This window comes from Corticium candelabrum, chromosome 11 (assembly GCF_963422355.1).
Source record: "Corticium candelabrum chromosome 11, ooCorCand1.1, whole genome shotgun sequence".
In the NCBI taxonomy this organism is placed as follows: domain Eukaryota; kingdom Metazoa; phylum Porifera; class Homoscleromorpha; order Homosclerophorida; family Plakinidae; genus Corticium; species Corticium candelabrum.
In genome coordinates, this window is record NC_085095.1 from 7,315,607 (window position 1) to 7,325,119 (window position 9,513).

Consider the following 9,513-nt stretch of genomic DNA (forward strand, 5'->3'; position numbering starts at 1 on the left):
GCTAGAGTCTGGAACTGCAAGGCAAACGATCGAAGCGAGGCCGCATGGTCAATGTCTGTCAAGTTGTCTGGTGCACCACTGAATGATTTAACGTCTGCACACTATGCATACGCATAGTAAATTACTACCAGTCTGGAAATGCAGCCAATCAGGCCAACACAATCTGTCCAACCACATGCACAGCTATAGATAATTGATCGCCACCTCTAGTCAAGTCGTAAGCATGTACAGCGAGTCATACCCAAACAAGAATAGGCATCAACTACACCAACACCAAAAAGATATTTAAACTCAAATATAATTATTATAACGATTATATTTACAAGCACATTCAAACATCTTTACTGCAATGTGATCTACATGTCGATGTTATAATTCATCATTGCGATGGCTGCACGACGCCGTCTTCATGTGTGCTCCTCTCAACTTGTTTCCTAAAGTCAATGAGTGACATTTTACTATCAGCATGAGGAGGCGGTCCCAGCAGATGACAAATGTCGTCGTAATTGAGAACCTCACGTTCAATCAGTGACAATGCCAGCTAAATAAATAAAATGCAAACAATGTATTGAATGTAGAGCCTTGGAGTTCCAACCTTTGCGCAAAGTTCTAGGTGCGCAAAACTGCAGGACTCCAAGGGTATCAAGGAATGTTTACCTTGCGCAGTTTATCATGGTGTTCCTTCAATACTTGCTCTGTGTGACTGTATGCTTGACTAACCTGCAGCCTTACTTCCTGTTGATAAATAGTAACGTTTGTTGTCGTGACTGTATAATTCTTGTGTTAATGTTTTGTACCTCGTCGATCATCTTGGAGAGTTTTTGACTGAATGGTTTCTTCACCATGTCGCTTGATCGACTGAGAGGGAAGGAAATGTGGCCAATTCTTGAATTCATTCCAAACACTTGGATCTATTTGCAACAACAAGCTCAAGTTCAAACAAGTCACTGGATTTGTCCATATGTCTGTCTGTCCGTCCATCTACTGGTGTGTGTGTGTGTGTGTGTGTGTGTGTGTGTGTGTGTGTGTGTGTGTGTGTGTGTGTGTGTGTGTGTGTGTGTGTGTGTGTGTGTGTGTGTGTGTGTGTGTGTGTGTTCTCCATCTGTCTGTCAACCAATGCATAGATTTCTATCAACCTGAGTATACGCCAACTCACTCACTCTCCTCAGATCATCATGGGCTCCTAATACAACACAAACACACAAACTGAAACCTCACCACAAATGACACTACAGCCCATCTCATACCAGACGTTATTCTACGAAACACTAAAGCCTCAGCAGCTCGTCCTCCCAACAACATGCACATACGATCAAATAACTACAGAAAAATACTAATAATAATAATGCAACACACATTGATATTAATCATCAAGCTACCTGCTCTGCATTGTAGAATTTCTGATCTGATGGTAGAACTTGAGCATAGCCTAGTGGACCTTTAGTGCGAGGAACAATTGAGACCTAAACAAAATGAACGCTTGCTGGGTGTTAAATGACTATGTACATAACACATTAGATGTAGACACACAGATATAAAACATACAAAGAAACAAACCGCTAACCAGAGACAGACAGACAGACAGACAGACAGACAGACAGACGTATTCGAACACTTCGGCCGTTGGGGGACAAAGCGTCTGAGTACTTGAGGGTCCTCTCTGCTTCGTGGAGAGATGACAATGGACGATCTAACATTACTGAGTTCAAAACACACTGAAGACGACAATTTTCAATCAAGCTGCAGTAATGCAATTCAAGTGTGATCTCTAGGACGATGGCAGTAATTTCAGCTGGACAAAAATCTTGCAGTGTCCTTGACGAATATCAATTTGTTTTAAACTAAGTGGTTAAATGTATTCTGACCCCCCTATGGGGTCATCTGTTGTAGACTTAAGTGTTTGTTGTTGATTTAGAGGAACTCTACTTAGAGACTAGCTTTTAAGCTCTTGATGAAAATTTCTTTGGATTTGAAAAATATAAGTATTTGACAGACAGACAGACAGACAGACAGACAGACAGACAAACAGACAGAAAGACACAAACAGACAGACAGACAGACAAACAAACAGCCAGCAAGCCAGCCACACAAGCAGACAGTCAGACTAGACAGACAGACAAACATCAGATGGCTGTTCGTTAGAGTCTTTCTTCTGCAACCACTATGGTCGTTTATCTTGAACTCTTAGTGTTATATGTAGCCTTTTCTGTATTAGCGTCAATGTTTTCAATAAATGTTCTTTGACAGATAGACAGACACTGTCACAGACAGACAGACAGACAAACAGACAGACAGACAAACATTTTTATTCATTAGCTTAGTAGTTATGGCCAGAAAAGGCTTTAAAGCAGTAGCACAGCTTGTTAGCCATGAACATAGTTTGTAATAGTAGTCATGTATGAAAATATATTATATGACAAACAGACAGACAGACAGACAGACAGACAGATAGACAGATGAACAGACAGACAGACAGACAAACAGACAGACAGATGAACAGACAGACAGATGAACAGACAGACAGACAGACAGACAGAAAGACACAACAAACAGACAAACACACAGACAACAAATGGACCAACAGACAGACAGACAGACAGGCAGACAACCAGACAGACAGACAAACAAACAGACAGACAAACAGACAAACAGACTGACAGGCAAACAAACAGAGTCAAACAAGCTACAACAAACAAATAGTTTTTACTACAAAAGCCACCAAAGCAACAAGGTCAACAGACCAACCTTAAGAACAGGATCTGTGTGTTTCAGCATCCATCCTACAAGTACATGTCCTGCCTCATGATACGCCACAACTTCCCTCTCTTTCTGTGTCATCACGTTGCTTTTCTTCTCCATCCCAGCAATCACACGTTCGACTGCGTATTCAAAGTTCTCTGAGTCGATTGCCATCTTACGATTCCTTGCGGCATGTAGAGCAGCCTCATTACAAATGTTGGCAATATCAGCTCCTATGAGATGTGGAGACAAACAAGATGAGGTCGCAATATCAAATACAATTTGTGTGTGTCTTTTTGTTTGTATGTATGTGACATTGTCTCTTTGTCTGGTCATTCATATGTTATCTGCAAGTTTGTCTGTCTGCCTGCTTTGCTTTCTGTCTGTCTGTTTGTGTGTGTGTGTGTGTGTGTGTGTGTGTGTGTGTGTGTGTGTGTGTGTGTGTGTGTGTGTGTGTGCATTGCGTGGGTGTGTTAGTGTCAATGTGTGTGTGTGTGTGTGTGTGTGTGCACGTGTGTGTGTGCATGCATGTGTGTGTGTGTGTGTGCGTGTGTCATCTGTCCGTCTGCACTTCATACCACTGTGACCAGGTGTAAGCGCTGCCAATCGTCTAGAATATGCTTTCAGTGGTTGTGCCAACAGATAATCACGTAGATGAACTTCAAAGATGGCCTGCCTTTCCAGCAACGTGGGAAGATCAATAGCAATTTGACGATCAAATCGACCGGGTCTCAACAATGCCTGCAAAACCACAAACAAGCAATATACAATAATAATGTGACCGTTGACTAGTAAACTCATAATAATATTGACAAGAGAGAAATGATGGTGGAGTTGTGTATGTACAGAAATGTTGGATAAATGAGTAGCCAGAAAATGAGTAAATGAATACACAAGATCAGACAATAAAACACACACACACACACACACACACGCATGCACACACACACATGCATGCACACATGCACGCACGCACACACACACACACACACACACACACACACACACACACACACACACACACACACACACACACACACACACATGCTTTACTCACTTGATCCAACACATCTGGTCTGTTTGTTGAAGCCATCACAACAACTCCCTCCAGAGTGTTAATGCCTAAACATACACAACAAGAAGACTCAAAATGACAAAACAAAACACTCCACATCTAGAAGCAACGCGCAATTACAACATAATTAATATCAAATAATTAATATCAAATTATCACTCCCATGCACAAGTGCAACACACACACACACACACACACACACACACACACACACACACACACACACACACAGATACACACACACACACATACAAACACACACACACACACACACACACACACACACACACACACAGCTCACCATCCATCTCAACCAGCAGTTGATTCAATGTATTCTCCATCTCAGTCTGGCCATCCATCCCAGAGCTAGTCATACATCACAAAGACAACACACCGATGAGAGACAACAGTATGACGTCTTGCTATGTCATACACACGTACCCTGATCTTGCTCGTCCAACTGCATCTATTTCATCAATGTAGACAATACAAGAAGCAAGTTTTCGTGCTTGAGAAAACAAATCTCGTACTCGAGCTGCTCCAATACCTATTGATATCAAACAATCAAAAATAAGTGAACACTGCTTAACTCCATCTGGAGACTTACTTACTAACAACAGTAATATGCTATAAATGGTATACTTACTAATAATTAATAAATTAGTATCCTAATCTGCTCGGACAAGGAACAGCCTACTCATATAGTTCCACAATCCAACAGCCCAGATGCTGTACAACCCACAGAAAAATGATCCATCCATCCATCTTTCTGTCTGTCTGTCTGTCTGTCTGTCTAGCTGTCTGCATGTCTATCTGTTCGTCTATCTGTTTATCTATATGTCAGTCTGTCTGTCTATCTGTCTGTCTGTCTGTCTGTTTGTCTGTCTATTGTTGTTTGCAAGTACTGGTTTGCTTTTAAAAAATCCTAGCATATGTACAAGTAGAGTCTGTATGAGAATAAAGTATCTGTCTGTCAATTTGTCTGTTTGTTTATCTATCTGTCAGTCTGTCTGTCTGTCTGTCTGTCTGCCTGTCTGTTTGTCTGTCTATCTGTCTGTCTGTCTGTCTGTCAATACATATATTTTCATACATCAGCACTATTACAGTCTAATTGTTCAAACACCAGTCCAAAAGCCCACAATGGGCCACACAACAAAACCTACCTACTTATAATTAACAAATGCTTCATCAACGTTTAGAGAGTCTGTAAACTGTCCTGCTCTTCCTAATTTTCTACTAATCACATTAGCATTGTCTGTCTGTCTGTCTGTCTGTCTATTGTTGTTTGCAAGGAATGGTTTGCTTTCAAAAAATCCTAGCATATAGTAGAGTCTATATGAGAATAAAGTATCTGTCTATCTATCTGTCTGTCTGTTTATCTATCTGTCAGTCTGTCTGTCTGTCTATCTGTCTGTCTATCTGTCAGTCTGCCTGTCTGTCTGTCTGCCTACCTGTCTGTCTATCTGTCTGTCTGTTTATCTATCTGTCTGTCAGTCTGTTTCAACTTGTTGTTATTCAGTTATTCTCAATGTTTGTATTACATCAATTAGTTTGTCGCTGCTCACCTCCAAGTATTTCTACAAAGTCAGGACCAGCAACAGAAATAAAGGGAACGTCTGCTTCACTGGCAACAGCCTTGGCCAGAAGTGTTTTGCCTGTACCCGGTGGGCCAGTCAACAAAGCTCCCTAATAGAAAAAACACAAAAAACATGTTCTCAAATTGAAAAATGGCAATAGTAACCTACTCTATGTCTTCATTCGTTATGCACCTCAATGACCTGTCTGTCTGTCTGTCTATCTGTCTGTCTGTCTGTCTGTCTATCTGTCTGTCTGTCTATCTGTCTGTCTGTCTGTCTGTCTGTCTGTCAATACATATATTTTCAAAGAACAACACTATTACATTCTAGTCTGGCCCAAACTGTCTGTCTGTCTGTCTGCCTGCCCTTCCAGTTGCCTTTATTGTGAGACATCTCTCTCTCTCACCTTAGGGATCCTCGCTCCAAGTTGAGTAAACCTTTGAGGTGCTTTCAGATAATCAACAAACTCCATCACTTCCAATTTTGCCTCATCCATCCCCGCAATATCAGAGAACCTACACAAAACAATACTGACAAACAAGTTGCACAAACTGACAAACAGAAATAGTAAATAACAACAACATAAGAAACACAACAGATAAGCAAACAAACAAATCAATTGTATACACAAACAAACACAAAGACAAACAGATAAACAAGCAAACAAACAGGCAAACAAATAAACAAGCAAACAAATGAGCAAACAAACAGGCAAACAAACAAACAAACAAATCAGCAGACAAACAAGCAAACAAACCAGCAAACAAACAAACCAGCAAACAAACAAACCAGCAAACAAACAAACCAGCAAACAAACAAACAAACCAGCAAACAAACAAACAAACCAGCAAACAAACAGGCAAACAAACAGACAAACAAACAGACAAACAAACAGCCAAACAAACAAGTAAACAAACAAGCAAACAAACAGACAAACAAACAGGCAAACAAACAAGCAAACAAACAGGCAAACAAACAAGCAAACAAACAGGTTAACAAACAGACAAACAAACAGACAAACAAACAAGCAAACAAACAGAGAAACGAACAAGCAAACAAACAGAGAAACGAACAAGCAAACAAACAGATAAACAAACAAACAGGCAAACAAACAAGCAAACAAACAAACAGGCAAACAAACAAGCAAACAAACAAGCAAACAAAATTAACTACAACCATGTATACATGTGAATTGTCAATGATTAGAAATGTTATGCATACTTGACTTCCAGAGAATCAGTTATAATTCTTGCTTTTGCTTTCGTAAATGGCATCTATAACATTGACAAGTCAGTAACTATCAACACACAAACACATGCCTTGCAACACATACATGTATAGACAGACAGACAGAGACAGACAGACAGAGACAGATAGAGAGACAGAGAGACAGAGAGACAGACAGAGAGAGACAGAGAGACAGACAGAGAGACAGACAGAAAGACAAACTGAGAGACAGACAGAGAGACAGACAGATAAACAGAGAGACAGACAGAGAGACAGACAGAAAGACAGACAGAGAGACAAACAGAAAGACAGACAGATAGACAGAGAGACAGAGAGACAGACAGACAGACAGACAGACAGACAGACAGACAGACAGACACACACACACACACACACAAACACACACACACACACACACACACACACACACACACACACACACACACACACACACAATACCATAGATGTGATGCTCCCATCACCCTGTCCCCTCGAGCCCAACCCACGCATCAACAAATACAACACACCAAGTGCGACCAAGCCACCAAGCAAATTGGAAACAAACGTCATCCTGCAAACACAACCAGTGTAGGTCACCATGACAAGCAATACAGCGAGTCAGTGACGTAACTGACATGATAGAGTCAGATGGCTCATAAATGACTGGCACATATCCTGATGGATCAATTCGTAATTCCTTTTGAGCTTGAATGAGACGATCCTCAAAGCTTTCTACCCCATTGATGCTGAACGCAAAGTGAGGAGGAGCTCGGTGAATCTGTACACAATTAGCTTTGAAAGTTAATATTATAGAACACAGATCTTGTCTGATTTGTTGTGTTGGTCTTGTTATCTTGTTGACTGTTTGTCCATCTGTCTGTCGTCTCTCTGTTGGTCTGGTTGTCCATTTGTCTGTCTGTCTGTCTGTGTCTGTCTGTCTGTCTGTCTGTGTCTGTCTGTCTGTCTGTGTCTGTCTGTCTGTCTGTGTCTGTCTGTCTGTCTGTCTGTCAATCGCACTTATTTGATATTTTCTGTCTGTCTGTCTGTCTGTTTGTCTGTCTGTGTCTGTCTGTCTGTCTGTTTATCTCTTTTGTGTCTACTGTTCATCTTTAGGGCCAAATCACATCAATATTAGTATGCATTGCTTCACCTCCTTCTCATGAACAATGGCTCCATGATGAAGATAAACATAACATTTGTCCTTGCTAGAGTTGACAACTAATTTTGCTACCTAGAAATACAAACAACACAGACATCAGAAATGCATCCCTCCAATACAATAGTCTAGTGTATTGTGAGATGCATCCCTTCAATACAATAGTCTAGTGTATTGTGAGATACATTCCTCCACTACAATAGTCTAGTGTAGTGTGAGATGCATCCCTCCAATACAATAGTCTAGCGTATTGTGAGATGCATCCCTCCAATACAATACTCTAGTGTATTGTTATGTAATTGGCTCGCCTCTCCTCTCTGCAACATTTCTCTACGAAAGACCGACCAGCTGACTTGAGGTACAGGATCACCCGTGCTGTAGAGAAGAAAAATAGCTGCAAGTAGAATGTATGCCAATAGACGTTGCCAGAACTGCTCTCCCTCAGGCTCATTTGATTGATTCTGTAAACCTAAGACAAAAAGAAAATTTAGTAAACAGACAACACACACACACACACACACACACACACACACACACACACACACACACACACACACACACACACACACACAACCTTTATCAGTCATGACAAGTTGAGACAACCATATATATATATATATATATATATATATATATATATATATATCAAAATATTATTGATTTCAATTTTTATTCATCAAATACAGACACGGGCATAATTATGGAGCCACCCCATATCAGCTGAGGCATGAAAATCAACAATTGCGGATTTATGAATATACCTGCTGACTTGCTGATTCTACATAAGTCGTGCTATTTGGGTATTTATATTGTTCTGATTGGACGCTTTGACAACCCGTAGCAACAAAGGATTAGAGAATGACCAGACTAACCACCGCCATCATACATTACCATGTCCAAACCGTTCATGTTGTAACGTCACAAGAGCAGACTCACAACATGCAAGTAAACTGAAACGTATAATCTCCTCTGACATAAACAAAGTCATTTTATTGTTTAGAATCTTTTTGAAAAACGATTTTCATTATTAACTTTTAAATTGGTTGAACTGACAGCAAGAAGCATTCGTGTAGGTCACACATGATCACCTCCAATCTCAGACATGTGAATGGCACAATCAGAGCCATTATTACCTCACCATTATGACTTGTTTTAATTTACTAAAAAATGCAGCTGTTGCTGTAGATGCATGTACTTGCAGTGTCTGAGAAAGCCCGATAATTTTTTAGTCTAAGTCACATGCTCAGGGTGGCTCCATAATTATGCCCATGTCTGTAATTTCTGTCCTGCCTTTTGGTCTATTTGACTGCCATCGTCTCAACACTATAACAACAACAAATATAAATCCTCTTCACTGCCATTAAACCAACATACGGGTATTCTACCTGACAACCATCTCTGTGTGTGATCATGCGCTCGCCTGTCAACAGTCTGATGCAATCGACTCACAAAACGAAGACGCGACTACGAGAAATAACATTATAGTGATTTTCACAGACAAAGCCACTGAAACAACCAGAATAAGAGATCTTCTCGCATGATTTCGACCGTTTTCTGCAAAGTTTTCGACACCAGATGCTCTAAGTCGACTCCATTTACGAACTGAGGCAATCCTTGAAGCAAAATGATATGTATATAGTTGTTTAAAAACGCGTTGCCTTCGAAAAAACGAACAATCGAAACGCAACATTCACTAAATTGCGTTGTTGTTAGCCCGTATGTTACGGGTCACGTGATGC

The 9,513-nt window shown here is 40.5% G+C and overlaps 1 protein-coding gene across 1 annotated transcript; it reads right to left on the minus strand.

Moving 5' to 3' along the window:
* Nucleotides 1-97: 97 nt before the first annotated feature.
* Nucleotides 98-9,484, minus strand: LOC134186931 (paraplegin-like). The gene is made up of 21 exons (XM_062655029.1): nucleotides 9,291-9,484; nucleotides 9,160-9,238; nucleotides 9,065-9,097; nucleotides 8,083-8,243; nucleotides 7,769-7,849; nucleotides 7,254-7,396; nucleotides 7,078-7,189; nucleotides 6,613-6,665; nucleotides 5,798-5,906; nucleotides 5,380-5,500; nucleotides 4,256-4,361; nucleotides 4,116-4,180; nucleotides 3,797-3,861; nucleotides 3,318-3,480; nucleotides 2,746-2,972; nucleotides 1,380-1,463; nucleotides 1,248-1,320; nucleotides 1,137-1,183; nucleotides 798-911; nucleotides 658-735; nucleotides 98-541 (listed from the first exon to the last, which is right to left on the minus strand). The coding sequence occupies exons 1-21, from the start codon at nucleotides 9,462-9,464 to the stop codon at nucleotides 380-382; spliced, it is 2,250 nt and encodes a 749-aa protein (XP_062511013.1). The 5' UTR covers nucleotides 9,465-9,484; the 3' UTR covers nucleotides 98-379.
* Between the last annotated feature and the right edge of the window lie 29 nt (nucleotides 9,485-9,513).

What these genes read in the sequence shown, in the direction of transcription:
- LOC134186931 (XM_062655029.1), bottom strand. Translation starts at nt 9,464, where the DNA reads ATGTTGCGTTTCGATTGTTCGTTTTTTCGAAGGCAACGCGTTTTTAAA. An exon ending in CACACAGAGATGGTTGTCAG is followed by an intron (nt 9,098 to 9,159) that starts GTAGAATACCCG and finishes TTGTTGTTATAG; the next exon opens with TGTTGAGACGATGGCAGTCA. An exon ending in AATTCTACAATGCAGAGCAG is followed by an intron (nt 1,321 to 1,379) that starts GTAGCTTGATGA and finishes ATTTTTCTGTAG; the next exon opens with TTATTTGATCGTATGTGCAT.